Source organism: Rhodnius prolixus, unplaced genomic scaffold (genome assembly GCF_049639745.1).
Source record: "Rhodnius prolixus isolate KJV_2025 unplaced genomic scaffold, Rpr scaffold_6, whole genome shotgun sequence".
Classification (NCBI taxonomy): Eukaryota; Metazoa; Arthropoda; class Insecta; order Hemiptera; family Reduviidae; genus Rhodnius; species Rhodnius prolixus.
Genome location: NW_027411634.1, coordinates 13,726,643 through 13,751,770, shown reverse-complemented (window position 1 = coordinate 13,751,770; position 25,128 = coordinate 13,726,643). Strand labels below are relative to the sequence as shown.

The window sequence follows — 25,128 nt, the reverse complement described above, 5'->3', positions numbered from 1 at the left end:
CTAACTCCTCTCCCATTCGATGTACAGCGTCGAGACCCCCAAAAGGCACATCTACATAAAATTCCGAATTGAATGACACCTCATTCATGAAAATCGGTTCGCGCGTTTAGGCGCTACGCAGTTTACAAAAAAGGTAACAACAACAACAAGAACAACAACCATTTTTGAAAATGTCGTTTTTGCTCATTTTCAGCAACTTTTTTCTCGAAATCTATTATATCTATGTTGTTGCAAAAAAATTACAGTTGTAAAGGAGGATTTGCCCTACATTTTAAAGAAAATTTGGGAATTTTATCTTTTATAGAAAAAGAGAAAAAAATTGTCAAAGTTGGGAGTTTTTGAACGTTACGCTTTTTCGTGCAGTTTTTGATGTTCAACCCTTATACAACTGTCCTACCGGACAGTTTTAATAGATACTGCAAGAAATCAAAGCCTTCCCCAGTATGTTTGGATATCTTCACTGCAGACTTCGCTTTTGTTTTCTAGACTGTGGTAGGCGATGATATCATATGGTCGAAATCCCAGCCTTTAGCAAAGGTCTGAAAATTCTGAGCTCATAACTAACTGTTGAGTAGTATCACTAACATCCAGCTTTGATATACCATTGCATGTAAAAAATTTTCTTGAAGCCATTGTTTATTTCTCGTCCATTTCGAGTAATAATCAGCAATTATCTGATAATTTTGGTCTTTGAACTGAAAGTTATCTACGGCTTTTTTGCCCAAGGTAGATCAGGTGGTAAGAGTATTTTCATTGGCCTTTTTGGTTGGACAGTACTGAATTCTTGGCAGACTTTCAATTGTCGAATATACAAATTAAGATCGACTTCCATACGAGGCTAATATTTCTCTCAGGCTCTGTTCAGGCTGGTACTAATATCACTGACGGGTTGCATACAATTACCTCATTATGTCAGATGACAGCATTAGGGGTGTCTGCTTTTTACCCCAACTAGTTGAAAACATAGATTCCATTTTTTATTTCATATCTGGCAATTCATTTTCTCTATTTCAAAAGGCGTTAGAATTTCACCACCATAGCAATGGAGTTTAGTGAGGCTCCCTACCTAAAATCAATTGATTTTCCCCTTGTGATATAGCAAAAATCTTTCAAACTTACTGGGAGCGCCACAATATAGCTGGCACTTTAATTCAGACCTGAATAATTATACTCGAACTATTTTTATAAGCTATTGCTTGTTGACTGGTGAGGATACTCTTATGAGTGATTCCTCAACACTGTTTTCTTCGGAGTTTGAGTCATTTTCATTCAGCCTGTTCATCGTTTGCCAAATGCTTTTAAACTTTTTTCCTCCTTGAGAAATGGTTTGTGTAATCCATAATTTTTATATCTCGAACCCAATGCAGGGCAGGGCAATTCTTTCTGGTTTGTATTTTGCTTATATCCGCAGTATTAACGACTAATAATAGCACCATTTGCTTCTTAAGCTTTAAATACTGTTGCTTGACTATAGGTTGGGGACAACTGCGAAATAATGTTATGAAACTGAAAATCTATCTTCTGCTTGGCGATACAGTTGGATAACTCTATTTAAAGTAAGACTAGGTTCATTTAACAGACGCTTTAAATGTGATTTATCAATGATGCCTAACATTAATCTAGTCTCGGAGAAATTCATTTTGAAAATAGCCCATACTCGTACTCAGTTTCCTGAACCTGCATATTTATTTTTCGATATTCATTTTCTCTTTTCCAAACACATGCCTCTCATAAATAATATTCTTTCGGAGCAAGAAATAATTATCAAAAATGTTTTATAATTTTGAGCTTACTTTTTGGCAGATAAGTTAAATATTTTTGCACAATCTTAGTCTAACCAGTAAGTGCTATTTGAATGTGGCCACTTCATACTTCATCGGCCATGCCAGCTGCTGTAGCAAAGTTATTTTACTGTTGTCTAAAGAAAGTTTTCTGCAGCTACTGTATTAAACTTAATACTCACCACCATCTCTGGAGGTGGCACTTGAAAAACAGGACTTAGAATCTTTTCTCCTTTTTCTTCATTTTGTTTTATAACATTGTCACCATGCTTAATTGTTTTAATTATGAATAGACTAAAAACGAGTTACAGAGAATATTGTTGAATAATACTTGAAAAACTAAAACTCATTACAAATTTTTTAATAAACTAATTGCAGCCAGCTGGGGAGTTGTCCCCAGCACTTGCGATCTTTCTGTTAAATGGTGGTGGTTGTAGACGCCTCTTCTACTATCAAGTCACACCTCTTATAAATACAGAACATTTTTGTTAGCTGAATTTAATTTCTAACTTAAATTCCTTTGAATTTATAGCAACATGGAAAAGTTTACTCATGAATTATGTTTTTATGTGAGCAACAATAGTTATTAAGCAACTCTAGAAAGACGGTAAAATACCAAGTCGACAAGTGCTTTTTGTTTAACTTGGTTACTTTATATCAGGATAATATGTAGTGTTTTCAATAAGTCTTTTGTATTCTAACTACAGCCAGTCTTTACTAACTTGTTCTTCAAATTATTTCGCATACAGGAATAAATAATATTTCTATTTAAATCTTATTTAAAGCATTTTCTATGTTTCAGCTTTGATTAGTTGTACCAGCGGTGTTCAATTATATCAGAAGTTTGCTTGGCGATCATTAGATTATGCGTTTCCTTCGGAACATTCAAGAATGGAAGCTTTATTTAATGGAGACTTTGTACCTGAAAATAATCTACCTGTAGGAATTGAGATTTGGAAGAACAAATTATTTGTGACTGTCCCCAGATGGAATAAAGGTAAAGTGAAATAAAATAAATTAAAATGCACTCATAAGTTATATAAATTAAACAAGAAGGAGTTTAAGATCTTTCATATTTATATTTTTTAAAAAAAGTGAATACTAGCTCTATAACATATATGTATGTAAAATTACTTTATAATGTTGTTCCGTTGCGTTTTATTGGACTAATATTTATATTCATGCTCTCGAAAAATGATCATAAGCATGGCTAAAACAAAGAAGATTACTCAAATCATTTTACATCACTTTTCACCATGCATCATTATTTTAATTGGACATGGCTTTGGTAAAAGATTAGTTAGCTAAACTTTGTCTTCAAAAACCGAAACTACGGTAAGTACTTAATTTGAAGAACTTAATTTGAAATTATTAAAATACATATGGGCATATGTATATGCGGAGGCAGATTTAAGTTGGTTCAGGCCCAGTATGCAGAAAAAATAAATGGGCCTTTCTATCCCAGAAAACTATTGTTACCAAAAAGAAATCTGGTGTGAAGATTCACTCGACTTTTTTTTTTACAATCTCGAAGTTCTGACTTTTAGTTACATTTTACCTTACTCTTCAAAATCCTTAAAACAAAATTTGTTAGAAAAATTATTCAAAAAAAAGAAAAAAAAAAAAAAAGCTTTTTGTTTATTGTGCGCATGTAAAATATATACGAGGGTCGTTTGAAAAGTCCGTGCAAAAATAAAAACTACTTAATTTTTTGGGGTAAACCTTTTTTATTTTTCAACATAGTCTCCTTTTAGGATTATACACTTCGTCCAACGCTGCCCTAGTTTGTTGATCCCTTCCGAATAGTAGGATTTGTCCAAGTCTGAAAAATAGCCATTCGTATCTGCAATCACCTCCTCGTTTGAATAAAATCTTTTTCCCGCCAGCCATTTCTTCATATTGGGGAACAAATAGTAGTCCGAGGGAGCCAAGTCTGGAGAATAGGGGGGATGTGAAACGAGTTGGAACCCTATTTCCATTAATTTTGCGACCACAACTGCTGATGTGAGCTGGTGCGTTGTCGTGTTGGAAAAGGACTTTTTTGTGGGCCAATCGTGGGCGTTTTTCTTGCAGCTCGGTTTTCAAACGGTCCAATAACGATGAATAATATGCACCTGTAATAGTTTTACCCTTTTCCAGATAGTCGATGAGGATTATTCCTTGCGAATCCCAAAAGACAGTCGCCATAATCATTCCGGCCGAAGGAACGGTCTTCGTCTTTTTTGGCGCAGATTCCCCCTTGGTAACCCATTGTTTAGATTGTTCTTTGGTCTCAGGAGTGTAGTGATGTATCCATGTTTCATCCACAGTGACGAAACGACGCCTAAAGTCCTGCGGATTCTTCTGGAACAGCTGCAAACCGTCCTTGCAACACTTCACACGATTTCGTTTTTGGTCAAGCGTGAGCAATCGCGGCACCCATCTTGCGGATAGCTTTGTCATGTCCAAATGTTGATGCAAAATATTATGTACACGTTCATTCGAGATGCCCACAGCACTAGCAATCTCACGCACCTTCACTCTTCTGTCATCCATCACCATATCATGGATTTTATCAATGATTTCTGGAGTAGTAACCTCAACAGGGCGTCCAGAACGTTCAGCGTCACTTGTGCCCATATGGCCACTCCGAAAATTTTGAAACCACTTATAAACTGTTCTAATCGAAGGTGCAGAGTCACCATAATGTTTATCAAGCTTCTCTTTAGTCTCCTGAGGCGTTTTGCCTTTCATAAAGTAGTGTTTAATCAACACACGAAATTCTTTTTCGTCCATTTTTTGAAAATCACTCGACTTCCTCGATTCAAACGAATGCCAAACACAAAGAAATAGACCGATTTGGCTGAAACTTGGTGTGTGTTCTTCCAAGAGATGCTACTAACTAAACATAACCTCGATACGCGCCAGTAGTGCTATCTCTCTGACTTTGCACGGACTTTTCAAACGACCCTCGTACAGTGGTATTTGCAGTTTTGGGATTTTATTGTTACTTGGAATTTCAGCAAGTATTTATAAATTCCTTAATATTGTAAAACACTCACTTACTTAAAAGGTATTTTAGGAAGGCAAATGGCCCCCTTTATCGAATTTTATTTTAAATTTATTCAAATAAAAGTTTCAAACCTATCCTAGGGCAATGAGGATAAAAATATGTTATAGAGAAAATAGATTGAGCATTTTTCATAATTTCTTAAAAAAGTGAATAATCCAATAAATGCAATGTTACTTTCAGTTTGTAGAATTTGCAACAAATTCTTAATTTATGTATCATTCTTAAGCAGTCCTTAATAATAGGAAATAAAATAGTAAATTTCATCAACCCACATTGACCTTAGTTGAATTTTTCTGGAAAAAAAGGTTTCAAATAAAAAGTTGTAGACCACCATGGGTCTAAAGTTTTTGAAATCGAAAAATTGGCGAATATTGTAAATCATTCCTTACCTGGTTAGAGAATCTGCACAAAGTGGGGGCTTCTTAGCTCGGAACCGTTGTGCAGAATGTGTCAGGAAGAGTAGGAGACGGCCTCTCACCGGTTATGTTGCAATCGAGCGGTTGTGTTAAGAAACCTTTGGAATGTTGAGACGAAAGGAGATTGTAGCGCAAAAAGAACTAGTAGGGAAAGTCCTCAACCATTTTAGAAGGGGAGGTTTCAACTATTAGACTCAAAAGGGGAAGGCACAATAAGCCTCTAGTGGCTGCGGTGCCGTGGGGCGTAGGTCCCGTCACGTTTTCTAATCTTAATCTTAGTTAGAGAAAGTGAAAAACCAGTTGAACATGAATGAATCCAGATGAACAAATATTGCAGGGAATGGTTAATTGTTAACGATCTTCATGATAAGTACGAGAGCTTTCTAATTATTTTCATGACGAATTTGCAATCAGATTTTGGCCTTTTACTCTTTTTTTTATTAGAAATTTATTTATTATTTAAATTAACCAATAAATTGTTGATGCCCTTGTTATTTATTTAATGGGTTTTAATAAGAACAGTTTTTATACAGAACACGTGTATCAAAAGATAACCAGAAGAACACACACAGCAAAAACTGCATACAGAAGAAAAAACCGCCAACAACGGCCAACATAACAACAATATTTTTCTTAACAGCCCTCATTGAAAATGAAGGCAGCGCCTCACTTAAAATCCACCTCTGCACGTAAATATGTGATAAATACATATTCATATTCTACATAAAATGTGAGGCAATATCTATTTATACAAAAATCCTGTCAAAATTGCATCTTATAGAAACCATACATTCGGTCTAAAAAGTTTAAATTGTACAACCTCTGTAACCTTGAAGGTTAGAGTTTATGTAAATTTCAATCAGGAAAGAAATCATCATTAATTACTCTTTCAAAATTTTAGAAAACGCATAAAATCGACTTTTTTAAATAAATGATCCCATGCTACACCCAGAAAAGCCCTCAATATTGCCTTCTGGGTCCAGGATTTCGTTTCTCACAACATATTACCACTTTTTGGCGGAAGTATTTAATGGATTTTTCACAGATATATTGATAAGTATCCATTTTTTTCTTAGCGACTTTTTGAGAAAGGAATAGGCTACATTTCCTTTTCCAAGTTGCATATCTAGGAAATAGCTGCATCAATGCCTTTAGAGTGTCAGTTCTTCGACAAATGAAAGAGTTCTTGCTAGAGCAGTTGACTCAAGATTTACCCGTAAAGCCTCACTAACCTCTCAGATAGCACACTGGAGCTGGTTCCTTTAATGGCCTTGTAAACCTATTAAATTATTGAAATTGCCACACGCAGATTATCAATCAAGAATATTATCTATTTCAGTTCCTCATAGAACTAAAAAACATTTTGGGAAATTCTTCAGAAAATAAAAGTTTTTTCTAATATAAGTTTTAATAAATTTACTTGATGTGAATAAAGGAATCATCAATTAGCATTAAGGTTATACTTCAATTGTGTTCTTTCAGTGGTTTAGAATAGAGAAAGAAAATCTAATTATTCAGTGAGTGATTCCATAGAAACCCTCAGATTGATAAAAAGAACTTTTCCTCTTCTATATTCTTCTTTAATCTTTGAGATTTTCTTTATTTTTTCTTAAAACTTTAAACATTTCGCAATTAAGATGGAAATTTCTTTTTGTTCATTAGGTGTACCATCAACTTTGAATTACGTTCCCTTGGACAATGCATATGACGCTTCACCTAAACTAGTACCATATCCTAACTGGAGTACAAATAAAGAGGGTAATTGTTATGGCCTCACAACAACTTACCGAGTCAGAGTTGATGAATGTGATAGATTATGGGTGCTAGATTCAGGAACTGTTGGTATAGGTAAATATTATCATTGTTTTTATTTTTGAGGTGCTTAATTTCTTTTTTAATTAGCGGTAACTATTTAAAATTAGAAGTTTTTCTAGATTTTTATTTATAAATCACAAGGTATGTTCAAGTGGTCCAATCAGGTCTAATATACCCTTCTTTCAATTACTTTCTCTCAGAATTAGTAAATATGGCTTTCATACATTTTTTGATTGTAAGTAAATTGTTAATCAAGAAATTAATAAGTAAAATAGAAGTAACTGAACTTTGGAAACAAGAGAAATACAATCAAGAAATCTTAAGTGTATTTATTGGAACTTAAAGAGAAAAATAGAGGTGAAATTGTGATAATAATAATATTTCGTATTCACCAATGTTTATGGAAGTTATATTTGAAATTGTTTAGAAAATAAAGTTTAATAGTATATTACTATAAATAAAGGAAATATCAATAGGAATGAGTACACATTCCTATCTATAAATTCGGAGGCAAATGCAATATTAGCAATTATCGCCCTATTGCTATATTACTTGTTATTCCTAAAATGTTTGAGTCTAATGGTGAGTAGACTTTATAATCTCTCCATTTCAATAAGGGTTTGTAAATAAACGATCGTTCTGTTCATATCAATCAACTTAGAATATTAATTATTTTGAATGAGATGAAATTTGAAATCTACTTAATTTCTTGACCCTCCACCATACCTTGCTAGGCAAGATATTGTACTGGATGCCAAACCGGAGAAACGTCATAGAACAATCCATCAGTTTGGATCAGCTGAGAGGCGCTAATGACCATAGATATCGATGCTCGAAAAAATTAAAATATAAAAAACAAAATCTAAAAAGCATCATCATGTCTCTTTGTCAATTCCTGTTTATATACATTTTTGATGTAAAGCATTTGATGCATTTTCTCGCAAAATATTAATAAAAAATATGAAAGGTACTAACTATTTACTATTGTTTGACAGAAAACTTATTACCGTGGTTTTGATCATACTTGAGTAACCTCTAACTTATAATATTGTTGCTAGTTTCAGTCATAATTTTGATTTCTTTTATTGCTTAACATTCAACTGACCTAAAGACTAGATCCGGATTGTGGAATATATTTTATGGAAACAGATTACAATATTCTTAATAAGCGCCAGATAAATAATGGGTGTAAACTATTTTTTATATTATCAAATTAATGTGTATTGTAATCTGTTTCTGTAGAATATGTTCCAGAGCCCTAAAGATTACTAGTCCTTAGGTCAAAACTTGGCATTAAAAATGAATATACCAAAATTAAAAAATTAATACATACATACACTGGGCCAAAAAAGTCTGTGAACACTAACCTAAATTTTATTACTTTTATTATTATCTTATTAGAAACTTCTTTTATTTTCAAATGAAATATACTATTCGATAGAGAGAAACCAGAGTTTTTCATTTTATATTCAATCTTTTATTTTTGTTCAGCAGGAATATCACAATTAAATGTTTAACAAAACAACACCCCAAACGAATGCAAAAAAAGTCTGTGAACAGCTGTATAAATATGTAAAAACATTAAGATAACAAACAGAAAAACGATTGAATAAAGTTTCAAAGTTCTCTATTGTATTGTAGAAACCACTACAGTCAGTTTTGTGAATAAATAATCTAATTAGTACATATTTAACCACTAATATGGAAGTTCCCAGACCAATTCGAGAACTTATTGTGACGTTGCGAAATGAAAGAAAAAGTATTCGAGAAATAGGGAAGATAGTTCAAAAAAACCCTTCAACGGTGCATAATATAATTAAAAAGTACGGAAATGTGATTAGTAGGCCACGCAGTGGACGGCCACCAAAACTTAATTCCTTTCATAAACGGCAAATTCTGAAGTCTGTTCGAGAAGAACCCAGGACAAGCGCTCAAAAAATCAGTCAAGAATTATCAAGTGGTTATGTGTAAGCGTAACACCACATACAATTAGAAATAAATTACATGAATACGATTATTGCGGTCGAGTCCCGAGGAAAAAACCTTTAATCAATAAAATAAATAGTAACCGCCGAATGGATTTCGCGAAAGAATATGTTTCTAAGCCTTCTAGTTTCTGGGAAACCGTAATCTTTTCAGATGAGTCGAAATTCAATGTATGTGGGTCTGATTGACGACAAAAAGTGTGGCAAAAAAGAAATGAAGCTATGAAAATGAAAAATATGAAGCCTACTTTTAAGCATGGGGGAGGCAACATTCTGGTGTGGGGTGCATGAGTGCTAAAGGAGTGGGCAAGTTAGATCTAATTAATGGTATGATGGACCAATATGTGTATGTGGATATATTAAGACGCAATTTAAAAGAAAATTCAAAAAAATTAGGGTTGAAGGGAACGTTTGTCTTCCAACAAGACAATGACCCGAAACATACCGCACCAAAAACTCGGGAATGGCTTTTAAATAATACACTCTGGCGCCTAAACACCCCTCCACAAATGCCAGACCTTAACCCAATAGAACATTTGTGGGATGAAATCAGCCGCGAAATAAATAAACGAGGAATAAGAAACCGTGAACAACTAAAAAACGCTATTTTCGAAGAGTGGGATAAAATTCCAACATTGACGACCACAAAATTATTAGGATCGATGAAAGCTCGTTTGTTGGAAGTGATTAGGAACATAGGAGGTCCTACAAGTTTTTAAAATTTATAATTCACGTACAATGTGTAACAATGATTTATTTCTGCAAAGTGTTCACAGACTTTTTTTGCATTCGTTTGGGGTGTTGTTTTGTTAAACATTTAATTGTGATATTCCTGCTGAACAAAAATAAAAGATTGAATATAAAATGAAAAACTCTGGTTTCTCTCTATCGAATAGTATATTTCATTTGAAAATAAAAGAAGTTTCTAATAAGATAATAATAAAAGTAATAAAATTTAGGTTAGTGTTCACAGACTTTTTTGGCCCAGTGTATGTATCTTAAATGAAATATGAATGACAAAGAAACTATAAAGAATAAGTTAAAATGAAATACAATAAAAAGAAAAGGTGTTATGTTACACTAAACTTTTAATATAGTTTAACAAGATCATTTCATAATTTTATCCAAAACCAATTACAAAAACAGGGTGAGGGGCCAAAAAAATGAAGTTCAAAAACTTTAATAAGTGATTCCTTCAAAGATATCTTCAATGTTTTTAAAATAAATTGTGTTAATGATTAAACTGTTGAAAAAGTAGTCAATTAAAATTTATTATCAAAGTGAATCGATCGTGAAATGATTTAAGTGGACGATATATGTATTCAAAGGGGAAGGTTACAGTTTGGATAGTATGGATGTGGATTGGTGAAGAGAAGGTAGTTTTAGGTTGCAGGCGTGATTATTGTTATGGAATGAATCGCTCTTTGAGAAATGCAGACCGTTCAAAAACAACTGATGGCAATTACCACAGAAGGCAACAGCCTCGTTCGGGACATAGAACACGAGGTAAATATAATTATTATAAGAAATTCTGTGGTCCAACTTATGAAAGAACCCGGTATCCACAAAACTCAAACTGTTCTGATACTGTTCAAGAATCATTTAGAAGTGAAAGATGCGCTCCTCCCATTTTTGTGAGAGAATTTGAAAAAGGAATTGACGTTCCACAAGAAAATGTTAATGATTCTTTGCATAATCAGGCTACATCAGTCAGCCAATATCCTGAGCATAAAGATCATCTTACACACCGTTTTTCATCTTGCAGTGTTTCTTCCTACAATTCTTTTAGCAATCAAGTATCACATTCAGTGTCTTCACCTGATAAATCTGTAAATATTTTTTCTTCAGAGAAAGATAATACAAACGAGATCAATCAAAGTGAAGGGCAATTGTTAGGGCCGGATAAGGAAGAGAAAAAAACTACTATAATGGAATTAATTCAACAAGTATGCAGCGATCCTGGCGCTGATGAATCCAATGTGACGGACAGGTTTTTTCGTGCACTAGTATCAACTCTGCTGAGTATAACTGATTCATGTCCTGAGCAAAAATCATTTATCTATAAGATTTTATCAGATTTAGTAAACGTGGGATTGTCTTATGCACAGAATCAAGATGATCAGGAACATCCGCATAACCAAAACACAAAGAAACTTAAAGTAGCAACACCATTCAAATTTTTACAGTCACTTACAGATATTGACTTACTCATTCAGGCCTTGATGAAGCACAAGTTGGATATTTATGATAATATATATCAAACAGTTATTATAGATCACGTAGCACAGCCAACGTCAAGTAAAGAACAATTTAATACAATAGATAAGGTTACATTTGAGATGAGTATTGAAAAAGTGAAAAGTGAAATTGTGCAAACAAATCGTTCCTTTAATGAATTACAGGCCAAAATGTTTACGGAAGAAGAGACAAGAAGTGAATCACAAGTTAATCAACTTTCATCAGCACAACCTCTTTCCAACGCTGGAAATAACAATGGAATTTTGGTGCAAGATAGTTTTCTAAGACTGCCTTGCCGAAGTGATGCATCATCTAAATCAAGTACTATTGAACGGATCACCGATGCCATTAATGATGATCAAGTTTGTATTAGTTATGGTGCTCTTCAAGGTACAGAACTTTCAAGTTTCTGTATCTACGACAAAGCCATTATTGCAGGTTATAAAAATGGGACCCTAAGGATTTTTAATTTAGAAAGCGGGGCACTTTTAGATAATGTAAAACCTCATAAAGAAGCTGTAACGAGTATCCATGTGTACCAGGACATTGTTATAACTACATCTTTAGATAGAACTATGAAATTGTACGATTTAGTTCATCATACAACAAAAATGGTGATTGTTGATCAAGAGATATTCACTTCATGCCTTTTTAAAGATATTCTTTATTTAGGGACTAAAAGAGGTTTAATTTTTCGATTGAATGTTAAAAAGATGAAACAGATTTCACACCCGTTTTGTGTTTGTTTGAAAACTGTAAATACAATACAAGTTATAGAAGAGAAAGGTTCTGTACTGATGTTTATAGCAGCTGAAGATTCAGTAGTAAGTATTCGTGATGGAACAACTGGATCTTTGCTTCAAGTATTCACCGAACTTTCAAATGCTAGATGTATAGTATTTCTTGGCCATTTAATATCTTCACCTAGAATTTGTGCTGGATTTAAGGATAAAATGTTGGCTATAGGATTACCCGGTAGTTCATTAAATGCCATCACGAAATTACATTCAGTCAGTTGTATGATCGTACAAAAAGGAATATTATTTGCAGCATCTCAAGATCACAAAATATTCATGTATGATGAAAAAACCATCGACTTACTTAATAACCCGATGGAAGTTAATGGAGAAATTAAGAAGATGGCCGTTTGGGGAAAAGTTTTGGTTGTGGCAACAACCACATCAGGAATAACTTATCTAGATATTCCAAAAATCGTTGTTGATCGATGGATTAACAAGGAAGATTAAATACTGTGGTATGCATTTTGTAGTGTTGTTTTGTAAATTAATGTAAATAGGTTTTTTTTTTAAATTTTTAAAACATTTTTGTTACAATATACTAAGTTGAATTTAATCATCCTAAACAACTATTTTTTTGTTTTTGGGTACTAACCCTATAAGTGAAACTCCCTATAGTTTACTCCATATTTTAAAACGTTAAACGTTGAAACCTTACGTTTCAATAAGCTCTTTTTATATGCTCGAATGTGGCACACATAATATCTAAACTTAAAAAATCAAATTGTACACCTCATTCTATTATTACCTCCTGTTGCTCAGCTCATTTATACTTACTGTTTATTCCTTAATGTGACTTGAAAAATTTAATTGACTTGCAATTGGTTTAATACAATTACTTAGCCTAGGTTGAAGCACCCAATATAAATTACACAATGTTCAAAGACAAATATTTATAATTTTGTCTTTTTTAATATATTTTTTAAAATTCATTATGTCCGTTGCAAACAGTTCAATAACATTCTGCTGGTTCAAACTTTGATCTTTCAAATTTTTTGTAAAAGTAATCCATATTTTTTCTAACTTTTTCAGCATTCAGATAGCCATTTTTGCAGATTACTTCTACCAGCTGGTTTTCGAGCAGCTATTTTAGAGATTTTTCGGAAATATTTTACCCTTGATCTCAACCACTTTTGGGTTTAGGATTACCAAAATTTAAGCCACCAGTTTAACTTCATTTTTTTTTTTCAAAAATTAGTTTCTTTCGAAGACACTGCTTTAACAGCAATTTTTCGGAGTAGATTCATCTTTCAATTAAGCGCAGGTTTGCTCATCATCACATGCTCCAAAAACTTTTTTTTTTTGTTAAGACAAGTTGTTTTACTCCAGAAAAAGTATAATGAAAAAATTTTTTTTGGTATTCTATGTTCATAACCAAAAACGAGAAGAAGCAATGTAGGTTTTTCCAAATGCTCCTCTGGCATTGCCATGAAGAAATCTCTTAATTTAAGTCCTAAAAAATTTGAAACCAGTATTAATATTCGTTTTGTAATTAAATTTGTAGGTAATTAAAGTATTATCTTATACAAACAGCAAACATTGAAGTAATCACATTGTTTGTGAACAATTCATGCTAGTCCTACCCAAATATTATTATTAAATTTAGCTGCTCAACTCATATTCAATATTTTATTTTACAGGAAATACTACTCAACAAGTTTGTCCATATGCACTTCATGCATTTAATTTGAAAAATGATCGTCAAATTTTGAGGTATCAGTTCAAAGATGATGATATCAATGGAAACACTTTTATAGCAAATATTGCTGTAGAAGTTGGTGATACGTGCGAAGATACTTTTGTATACGCCTCTGATGAATTAGGCTATGGTTTGCTTGTTTACGACTTAAAGGAAAATGATTCTTGGCGATTTGAACATGGTTTCTTTCATCCTGATCCATTAAAAGGTGATTTCAACGTGGCCGGACTAAATTTCCAATGGGAAGCTGAAGGAATTTTCGGTCTTGCGTTATCACCTAGATCATTTGGTGATCGTTTGCTTTTCTTCCATCCTTTAGCAAGTTACAGAGAATTTGTTGTACCAACTAATGTACTAAAAGCAAAACCTGATGAAAAATTTTATCATAAATTTATTCCACTTAATGAGCGTCTTGGACATTCAACAGCCGAAGTAATGACTGAAGATGGAATCCTCTTATTCAATCTCATTGACAATAATGCAATAGGATGTTGGAACTGGAATAATCCATACGATGCAAGGTACCATGATATTATTGCCAAAGATGATGTTGGTCTAATATTTCCGAGCGATATACGTGTGGTCAATGGTATAGTTTGGGTTATATCGGATCGTATGCCAGTTCATTTGATTTCTAAACTTGATTTTTACGACGTCAATTTTAGAATTATATTTTTTTCGTTAGATGAAGCTGTATCAGGTACAGTATGCCAACATAATAGTAAATATGTTTCAAATAACGATCTTCACTCTCACTAATATGTTTGATCAGTAATAAATTAAAAGCCACAAAATAATGAAACATACGCTTATGATTATTAAAAGCGATTAGTAACAAAAAGTTTTGATCCGTTACAAACTTCCTTAAAATTACCAAAAATAAAATGTGCTCTTGATATTTGTTTAGACAATGTTTAAATTAGAGATATTTAAGTGTTCGATGTTTATAATGAAAAAAGTTGTAATTTTTTTCCAAAGATAAAAACATACATATATTTCCAATTAAAGGAGCTTAAAACAGAAAAATGCTGTGTGTTCAGAAAATTGTAGTTCAGAGCAAAAGAACTGGTAAAAATGCAGATACAGATCTATAGAACAGTTCGGAATTGTTCATAATAAAACATTTATTCAACACCTTAGTTAGCAAAATGTATTTTGAAGACAAATATTTCTTCACTTTATTTCACAATTGATTGATTAACTTTCGATTAGAATATTGCTCCATTAAGTCGAAAAGTTAATCCTAAAAAGTCAAGAGAGTTTAGGATGTAAAAGACTCCACTTCGTTTTTCCACTGAAATGGACAAAGTACATAGTCAATCTAGATGTTATCTGGTTTCTTTCATGTTAAAAAATGAGTAGAAATAGTTTTGCTAGCATCAGTTACTTCAGCATATAATTGTGTCCAGGAAATTCAAAGCTCATCACTTTAGAATACTTCACTATGGAATATATGTAAGTATATAAAATAGAATATAGTTGTATATAGCACAATTTGAATTACTGTTAAAAAAACTGTGTTTAAACAAGTTTCATTTAATAATTACGACCTAGAAATTAAAATATTTTAAAAACAAATCAAGGCAAGCAGTGTACATTTTTAACATACTCAAAATGGACGAATAAGCAAGATGTTGATTAAAATAAAAAAAAATTGAGCATCAGCTTGTTATCTGTAATTATAACATATTGGTACAAATGTATTTGTACATATACAAACATATTGGCACAAATGTGTGTATTTAAATGTTTTTATTTATTGTAAAAAACTATTTTCATAAGTTTTTCTACCTTTGTACTTCAAGAATTAAAAAATAAATAGCTTCAGAAATTTTTTTTTTGCATTATCCAAAACCTATTATTTTTTTCTTTTAGATGTATTCTGTTTTTTAAAAAAAGAAGGCCATTATTTGAGTCAACATATAAAATTCATACACTGGTTTTAAAATTTATTTAAGTAATGCTTTTTTCCAGAAAATTTTATTTTTGGGGTTCCTGGATAATTAAAATGCCAAACTTGCCACTGAAATGCGTTTCCCCTATCGTACATAGGTAACATTTAAGTTTGTATTTTACATTTAATTTTTTCCTGCCATTTTGAGGTATTACAAACTTAGAGTGAACCAAATTATAGACTCGTTCCGAGTGAGTTGGAAGACACTTACAAAATTGTTTTAGGTTTGTTTTGCCTCCTGAACTTGGAGACTATTCATTAGTACAATTTTAACTACTTGACGTGTGATAATAATTACCTACAAGAAACTGAAGTTTTCTAGTTCTGAAGGCCAAAATAATAATTGGGGAAGTTGATTTGTTCATGTGTAAGTTGTATTACCTTTTTTATTTTTATTTATCATTAATTCAGATTATCTCAATTTGTGATAAATAAAAATGAAGTGAACCCAAATTTAATTCGAATATATGTCTCATATAATTTGTCACTTGGAATTTTCAGCTAAGCTATTTCAATAGCAATCTTCATCTGTCCTAATCTGATTTTCTAGTCTATACATTCTAGTTTTCTCATATCATGTTTTGCAACTGGAATATTATGGTAACAGGGACAAAACAGCTTTAACCAATTAAGATTCTATATTTTTTAAATTTCTCGACGAATAGTTTTGTAGTTGGAAGAAGATGATATCGACAAAAGTGGCTTACAATTTAAGATTGTGCTGTTCTTAAATTCATCATTGGATAGATATTTGTTTTTAAGAACAAAAAATATGTTTGTCACATGACTACATGACATATGGCTCTTAATAAGTTTACAATATCACATTAAGTAATTAAAAAAAAAAAAATGTATAATTTAAAGAAGCAAAAAGTATAGAACTATTAATTGTTATCTACTTTGTTATAAATAAATGAATGTTAACAGTGAATTTAGTTTCCTTGGAATCCTCAGATAAAGGTGAAAATTTGAACAATATATTCAGTTAATGTATTTAGTACAAAAATGGCTAGAAGCTGGAATAAAGTATTTATTATTATTTTGCAACTCGCCAGTACTACTCTTGATTTAACCAACTGTGGTTTAACACTATCCAAAGATGCCAATGATAAATTCTATTATACGTGAGTAATAAATATTGGATTGTACAATTTAAAATAGATATGAACGTTGAAGGACACAAGTTTCTTTAACATTAGCTTAGCTGTGCAGCTGGAGTATTACCAGTAATTGAACCCAAATATGATTCCCTCTTCTACAATTTGCTCTTTTATTATTTAATTCTTTCCTCAGGCAACGATTAAGTATTAGATACTTCTTTAAATGTAATTTATATTCACATTACTGGTTGTTATTTGAAATCTTTGGCCAGGCCATGTCAGCTCAACCACTCACTTATCTTTAATATAAAAAACCGTACAATTGTAGGCTAGTCTGGCCAAAAGAATGATTTCATAGGTTCCGATTGTGCACCATGTTAGAGAATTTAAATTGAAAGTTATTGAGAAAATATCAGAAATAGAGAAGGCCCTCATTTGAGCACTTTCTGGTATTTTAGCAATACACTTATCAATTAAATATCCCAAGCTTAATAAAATGACGGTTCACTTAATTGAGTGAGAAGTAAACGTTTACTTTTTTAGGGTCGCAATCACTGGTTATCACCATCATATCAAAATAGGTAACAACTGAACCAAAGCTTTTTATTTTTTTAATAATTTTCCAGAAAAAATATTTTTAGTTTTCTGGTAATCTAAAATATTACACTCCCTTTTATTGTAATAAATCTCGTTAATGGTGTAAATATTTAAAAATAAATATATACAAATATATTTCAATACAAATTTTAGCTCATTTGAAAGGAAACAATCGGCGACTCAAGCAATCGGTGAACATGTTCCTCCGAGGTTCTGAATTCTCTCGTTAGAGTTTTTCATTCTAGGCCTCATTGCTTTCTGTCCTACTAGAATAACTATTTAGAGGTTGTCAGCGTGTGAGGTGAAATCCTGGATGCAAATGATTTCAGATTACATATTCATAATTATATTAATGTCCTTGATCACATAAAATTATATGTTATATTGTGTGTAAAGTTATTTGTTAACTAAATTCTTTCAACTAAACTTTGAAAAGTGCAGTGTTTTATTTTATTATATGTTTCTTTTTTTTTATCCTACTCAAAATTTGATGCTACCACAGTACTCTTTATTTCCAGCAGTAAGAGTATATAAAATTATAAAAACAATAACGTACTGCCCGATAAAACATTGATGTTACTAAGAGTTATTAGTTCGTTCACAAATCACATTACTCATTTATTATGCCTAATAAAGTGAACCATTAAATTTGATGAGGGCATATCATTTAATCAAAGAATTTGTCTTAGCTGAGTATAATAGAATTCATTTGAAAAGTAGAACTATAGATACGAAAAATATTAGATGTAAAAATATGAGTTTTTCAGGCAGAAAACAATCCTTAAATATTTTTGAGCTTATTAAGACCCTATTTTCTAATTGCTATTACATTATTTTGTATTTTACCATTTCAATTATTTATTTATTTTTTTTGTTTTGTTTTATCAGAGTGAATGGACATGACTTCCCAGTTGATTTTGATGTTGGAGCAGAGATTGCTGGATTGCAGGAGAAAATCATGTTCCCAAGAGATACAAAAAATGAGAAAAAAGTTGCACCCGTTTTGAATGCATCAGAAGATTTAGGTAATGATATAAAAAAAATAGAACTAAATATTCGTTTGAGATCAACATTTATAATTGCCAGTACGCTTTTATGTGATTGGGATAATATGATCGTTTTCATTTTTTACTGATGCATATATTTCAGCTGAAGGAGGAAAGTATTTCGATCATGTAATGAATTAGAAACTAATTGTTCACGAGAAATACAAGTTTATAATTCAAACTTTTTACTTATGATTTTACAGGGTATAGGTTAAAGGAATTAATACCATTAAAAATAATTAAAATAAGGTAGCACAAAAAGTTTACATTTATAAAATATAATCAATAATCCGATCAACTTTCGATCGTTTAGTTTTTTAACACCTTTTTTTTGTGAGGAATCAATATGATAAATTAGTACTGACTACTTTTTTTGAAATATTGTCCTGGAAAATTTAATTTATAGACGTTAGGAAGAAGCTGCATTTTTATACAATGCTTTGACAATAAAATGAGGTTAAAGATTCAGATCGTTAAATAAGAAAATAAGTAATGTTTAATTTAATATTACAACATAGGAAAATCTGTGAAACTGAAGTGTTGTCATGAGCTAAGATACACTGGAATCACTAAATTTAAAGGTTCGGAATAAAATGTAAACATTCATTTCTGCACAAGCATTAAGGGAAAGTCAAAAGTTTTTCTGGCTATCTGGATACGTTCTAACATTTCAGACAGAATTAAAGAGTATAAATATGGTTTGACTTCACTTTGGACTAGATGTAACATGGTTTCACATGATGACAAACTGAGAACGGTCCAGAGTGCTTGATTTGGCAGTCTTTGTTTATGACTGACAGATAGTGGTGGTTAAAGTAGAAGCACAGAACAGAGGAGACAAAAAGCCAGAAATATATGATTGTATTCATAAAGGCTGCATGAAGAGATGAAAGGGAGAAATAGAAAATAATGAAGCCTACTTAAGAGAAGTAACAAGAGAATCTTGACGAGAGCAATTCATAGGTGTGGAATTATCTTTAGAAACTGAAGCTCCATCATATGATGGACAGTTAAAACCCTGTAATATTTAAAATGTTTCGAACGGTTATTTCTTTTTAAATGGTAAAATGGGTTAATCTTTCTGCTGAGAGGATTGATGAAGGTGACAGGGCAACTTCTTACTTTGCTGTATGAGAAAATAACAAATACAATTCTGATGAAAATTTGTAATACACAGATATTATGAAAAAATACTTGATTTAAGATTTCAACAATTTATCGAACGATTCATTAGAGAAAATATTTTTGGTACACTTTCGTTCTTTCATAGTGTTTAATGGACTTTGAACAAAAAGGGATAATCTAAGAAAAATTGTATTGAAGTACTTAAATATGATCAATTTATCTTTATTGATATCTTTGGCACCATTCTCACCTAGAAACTTAACAATCTAGCTTTTAACAGTAAACATAGGGTTTTCATTATAAACAAAACCAAAAAAAACTAGAAAACAACTTTTTTTGTTAACCTACAAATATTTGTTTTACTTACTTTTAATTTACTGCTTCTATATTTGAAGTCATTCTGCTCGGAGCACAGTGTCGGCGTTCGAAAATTGAGCTGTAAGAGACTAGGAAGAGAAAATCTATGAACATATTGGAGTCTCGAACCCAGATCTCCAAGAGAAAGTCTAATGCACTAACCATCGAGCTAATCTCTTCTTTAACCACTAACCTAATGAGTTCTCTTGTTAATTTTTGGATCAAGTCGAAAACTATTTAAGCCCACTACACTAATTGAAAATGTTTGTAAATTGTTTGACTAAAAAGAAATGAACTTAAAAATATAGATTGCTTTGTCGAATGGTAACACCAGGTTTGGTGCAACTTCCAGCTTAGAAAGCATTTTACAAAAACCAAAAGTTGATTACAACTTCGATATTACCAATACCATATTTTCGGCAAGAACATTAAAGGGTTATTTTTCTTTTAAATTCCTTATTTTTCAGGATGGGAGGATCCGGTTAAACGTTCTGTAAAACCTTCTAAAAGATTCAAGAAAAAAGATATGGAAGATAAGGAAGCTGATGATGGTAAAGATGTAAAATTGGAGGAATATGAATATGCAGATGATGATGCTGTAAGTAATGATGATGTTTATGAAAATGAACAATCAAATGAAAATGCAGAAGACATTGAATTGGTTACATCAAGACCTGCTGTGGCCAATAAAAATCACCATCGAAAAATTTCACACGCAAAAGGTAGTGATCGTCATCAAACGCAGTACGCTGATGAATATTATGAGGTAAAAACACTCTAGATTAAATGTACCAGAAATTAAAATGCTAGTGCAATCAGACTATTAGCTTAAAAAGCAGAGTGGTTTCATTAGAGTTATTATGTAATGATGGCTCGCCTTGTCAACTGCTAGTCGCGGAGGTTTTTAGTCTTCAAAAAATTGTTGGGTAGCTGCTAACAGTTTCGTGACCAGAGTTTTACAGTTTGATTAGTTTAAAGAAGGTAAATTGGGACGGAATTTAGTTATTCTTCAACAAAAAGTATTAGTATTAAATATTTGCCAATAATTTAATTGGGTAAAGAAGTCTTTTTAACCGTTGATTTCCCATGATTATTTTGTATGTTTACACTGGTTACCCTGATTTAGTGTGCTGTACGGTTTAACTAATATTAATTAATTAATATTAAGTAATATTACTAATAATTAATCAAAATTATTCTGTAGAACTTTGCTCAGTACTAGAACTGAAAATCAAGGACAATATAAGGACAAATATTTAATTTCACAACAATTTATCGATTGCGTATCCTCCATGCTTAAATGAAAACCTTTACTTAAACATTCAGTTAGAGTAAAGCTTACTAACAGCTTAACCCGCGAGAACTCATACACGATTTATGTTTAACAATTATTTATGTTATTTTTCGTATAAATAATTCCAGCGCAACTATTTAATTTCAAAAGTCTTAGTATAATGAGCTATTTGTAAGACATGATTAGTCACGTTTTTTTATAATAATCGAAAATCAATCAATGAATTTTTAAAGAGAAAGTTATTTATTTAGTAAGAGAATGTAAATACTGATTTATGTACCGAGGATTTTTATAAATGAGAAAGAAACCAAAAATACTTCCTCACTTTAATGCGTAACTCTCGAGCAATTAATGTCTTGAAAAGAAGAAATATTTTAATTAACTGTGGTATACATTTTTTTGCGCTCTACAATCTCTATTTTTAATTATTTATTTTATCAGGAATATGAGGATGACACTGCGAACAACAAGAAATCTAACAAAATGAGTAGTAAATCGAGAAATACGAGAAATGATGTGATAAGAAGGTGATTCCTCACAGGTGATACAATAAATACTATTTAATTTAATGTTTTGCTATAATTATTTTTGTGTAAGTTCTAGTGATGTTTATTTAACTTCTAAGTAGAATGAATACAATTCATTGATTCGTTATTTTACAATCTTGATTTGCAACAAACCTATCGGTATTTCAATAGTTCACTTATAATGTATTACGCTAGATTCTTACATCAATAATTTACTGATCCGTTTGATTTAAGTGTCTTTACTCTATTTGACTTTCCTCATTTTTGCTATACTTTTTTTGCTCTAGCAAAGTTTTGGCTGTTTTTGCACAAACATTGCCTTGTTTTTATTTATTTATGTAAATCATTTATGTTAGTCATTAAAAATGTCCAAATTTTATTTTACATCACTTTTGTTCGCAATCATTATAAGCAGTTTCGCATTTTTCTTTGGATATATTTGGCGGCATGTGAAGAATGGTAATTTCTGTAGGCTTGCATCTTTTGTTTTAGAAATAGTCTTCACGTAAAAATAGCTAGGGAAAATAAAAGCGAACCGGCTATGCTGAAACTAAGATCATATTGTTAATACTCGGTAAATGGAAGCTTTTAAAATCTTTATCTACTTAAGTAAAATTTATGGTAACTTATATTTATTATTTTTCTCAATGGTTTGACGAAGAGGAGCTTAGATCTCACCGTTTTAATGCACACTAAGTTAAAAACCTTCTTTTTTTTCTTCTTTTTTTTAAGAGTATGACCCAAAATCTCCTAAATTATCATTTTATTGTACAGTTCTTATTAATCGGTTGAAGATTTTTCTGTAAAATTAACATAACTAATAAAAATAATTGTCTGCTGAAAACAGATTACCAAGTTTTAACATTTTTTTTGAACTTTAACTTTTTTGAAACTTAGTTTCCTCCTTCTTTCTTATTATAGAGAACGTTTCCGACCAGTATTTATCATCTTTATTTTAATAATAAAGTCCATTGTTGTGACATTAAATTAACTTTAATGATATTTAATGGTTGAGGTTATTTGTTATTTCATTGTGACTGTGTAGGGAACAGGTTAATAGTATATTTGATTGTTTGAGAAGAAAATATGCTTGTATATTATACTTGCCCACATATTTCTCGGTTTTCAGTTTTTTTCTCCATGTCATTTGTTTAGTAATATTAAGGTTCTGTTTCCCACGAACAAATATGGTCGTTGGCTGCCCAAAAAAATAGACACACTATTATTATTTTTTTTTTTTAGCACATCAACAGCTGAGGTTATTAGCGCTTGGAGCTTTTTTCAGTGCACTGCCGGCCTCCGGACAGTGTTCTCTCGTTACAGACAACACTGTCCATCACCGGACAGTGAGCTGAAAGAAGCTCCTAGGAAGAGAAAATCTAAGGGTTAGCAGCTGGATTTGAACCCTGGACCTCCGCGTGGGAATCGAGTACGCTAACCACATAGCTAATCCCTCTCCTGACACACTATTATTATTATTATTATTATTATTATTATTATTATTAGTGAATGTGTTTAAGACGCGTCAACATCTGGGGTTATTGGCGTCTGCCAATTTTTTCAGTCCACTGCCGGCTTTCGGACAGTATACTCTCGTTACAAACTCTCCTCTTTCCGGAAAATGAGCTGTAAGAAGCTCTTAGGAAGAGAAAATTTAAGGAACCAACAGCTGGATTCGAACCCATGATCTTCGCATTGGAATCCAGTATTCGCTAATCACACATCTAATCCCTTCCCTCGCACTTATTATCATTATTATTTTTTGGGTCAGCTCTTTCAAGGCTGCAAGAAAAATAAATGTAAGTTATTTACCTTTTTTTATTATTAGAAATTCTTAATTTTTACAGATTTGTACTTGAAACTTTAAATCTGAAAGGGCCAGAACAAATCAGGACCGTAATAAATTTAATACAAAAAGATATTGATGAAGAACTCACTCGTAGATTGTCTATGAAGAAAATAAAATTATTAAAAGTGTAAACATGAGCGCCTTGTTTTTTTTTTGTTTTTTTTATATATATAAAAGAGCAAGAATTTCTTGGAAGAAAGTCTGTAGACCAGATGATTCAGAAAAAGTAGTGATATTAGTTTTTTAGAAGAACGAATGTTAATTCCTGATATAATAAAGTACCTACGAATGCTCCAGAGAGAAATACGGCTGTCTGAATATTTACTAAAGAAAGTCAAGTTGGGTAGGCAGTACTGGAGGAACATTTGAAGTATATCATATTTAGAAACAACAAAATAACTATTTGGTTGATAAAATAGCGGTATGCTGATTTTGATAAAAAATCTTTTAATTATCATTGTCTCTGGAGGCAATAAGCCGAAATATCGCATTTAAACTTTTGTTACACACAATATACGCAGACAAGTAGGTATATAAACATTTCATTGTATGGCACCTTCAAAAATGATTTCTAAAAACTCAAAATATTAACAATACTTTCGAGTAATCAGGTTTAAGATATGGTAAAAATTATGTCCAATAGTCTAATCAGGCATTACTTTATTTGTTTCACGCAATTATTTAGTTACATAATACTTGATCAGTCATAAAAACTAACCGCGTTCACATAAGCAATTATTTTGGTCGATCAAAAGAAAGAGTTGTAAGCACAGCATACACATATGCAACTAAATTGGTTCGATTGCATAACAGTGTTTTAGACTAAAGTTTTATGAGCTAGCTTTAATTATATGCATTTTTTAGTGGATCATCGGTTGCATTTGGTTGTGATTTTGTGTAACAATTTCGATGAATTCATTTCGGATAAAGGTTATAAAAAATTTATACCAGGGTTTTTACTGCTGTGTCTAACAAATATGTTTTTTATTGCAGAATATTACTATTTTTTAAAGGTGTAACTAAAGAAAATACTGAAAACTTAAAACATTATTCAACAAAAAAATAAATAAATAAATAAATGGAAAGCTCAGAAGTTAATTCTCACTTACTGCGCTTACCAACATTGGTAATCCTCCAACTTAGTTTTTTACTTCACTGCACTCGCTGAGGCAGTAATAGCATGAAGGTGGCCTTATGAAGGGCAAGAATACTACCTTCAAATTGCTTTCTTAAAATTTTATTTTCCTCATTAAAGCAGCTGAAATTAATTCTTGTTTAAAGACTTCATTCTTTTTTTTTTTTTTTTTTTTTTTGCAGTAATCAGTAAAACTATGTTGCATTTTAGATTCTCAAAACTTCAGAGTCTACTAGAAAGAACGAAGCTAGTCAGAGAACTTGTTTTACCAATATTTTTCATCTTTGTAGTAATGAATAATATAATAATAGTTAAGAGCCTAAAAGTATAATACCTACATACTGTAAACTCTTTTATGTTG

General features: G+C 31.6%; 2 protein-coding genes across 4 annotated transcripts in view; both read left to right on the top strand.

Moving 5' to 3' along the window:
- LOC141461157 (protein yellow-like) overlaps window positions 1–14,860 on the top strand; it is a 32,261-nt gene extending 17,401 nt beyond the window's left edge. For 2 of the 3 annotated variants that reach the window (XM_074141924.1, XM_074141925.1), the window contains 3 exons: window positions 2,584–2,778; window positions 6,912–7,097; window positions 13,725–14,860. In XM_074141924.1, coding sequence (XP_073998025.1) covers window positions 2,584–2,778; window positions 6,912–7,097; window positions 13,725–14,542 — 1,199 coding nt within the window. In that variant the 3' untranslated portion in view covers window positions 14,543–14,860. Of the gene's footprint in view, window positions 1–2,583; window positions 2,779–6,911; window positions 7,098–7,127; window positions 12,543–13,724 lie in introns of those variants that run through there. The other variant, XM_074141922.1, reaches the window with a different exon arrangement.
- Window positions 14,861–16,726: 1,866 nt separating this feature from the next.
- Window positions 16,727–23,769, top strand: LOC141461161 (uncharacterized). Its single transcript, XM_074141933.1, has 5 exons — window positions 16,727–16,861; window positions 18,323–18,459; window positions 20,430–20,728; window positions 21,698–21,797; window positions 23,631–23,769. The coding sequence occupies exons 1-4, from the start codon at window positions 16,743–16,745 to the stop codon at window positions 21,785–21,787; spliced, it is 645 nt and encodes a 214-aa protein (XP_073998034.1). The 5' UTR covers window positions 16,727–16,742; the 3' UTR covers window positions 21,788–21,797; window positions 23,631–23,769.
- Window positions 23,770–25,128: the final 1,359 nt, after the last annotated feature.

Excerpts from the sequence above, each read along its gene's own strand:
- LOC141461161 (XM_074141933.1), top strand. The coding sequence starts at position 16,743 with ATGGCTAGAAGCTGGAATAAAGTATTTATTATTATTTTGCAACTCGCC. Across the intron at positions 16,862-18,322 it reads AATGATAAATTCTATTATAC|AGTGAATGGACATGACTTCC; the intron begins GTGAGTAATAAA and ends TTGTTTTATCAG. Across the intron at positions 18,460-20,429 it reads GAATGCATCAGAAGATTTAG|GATGGGAGGATCCGGTTAAA; the intron begins GTAATGATATAA and ends CTTATTTTTCAG.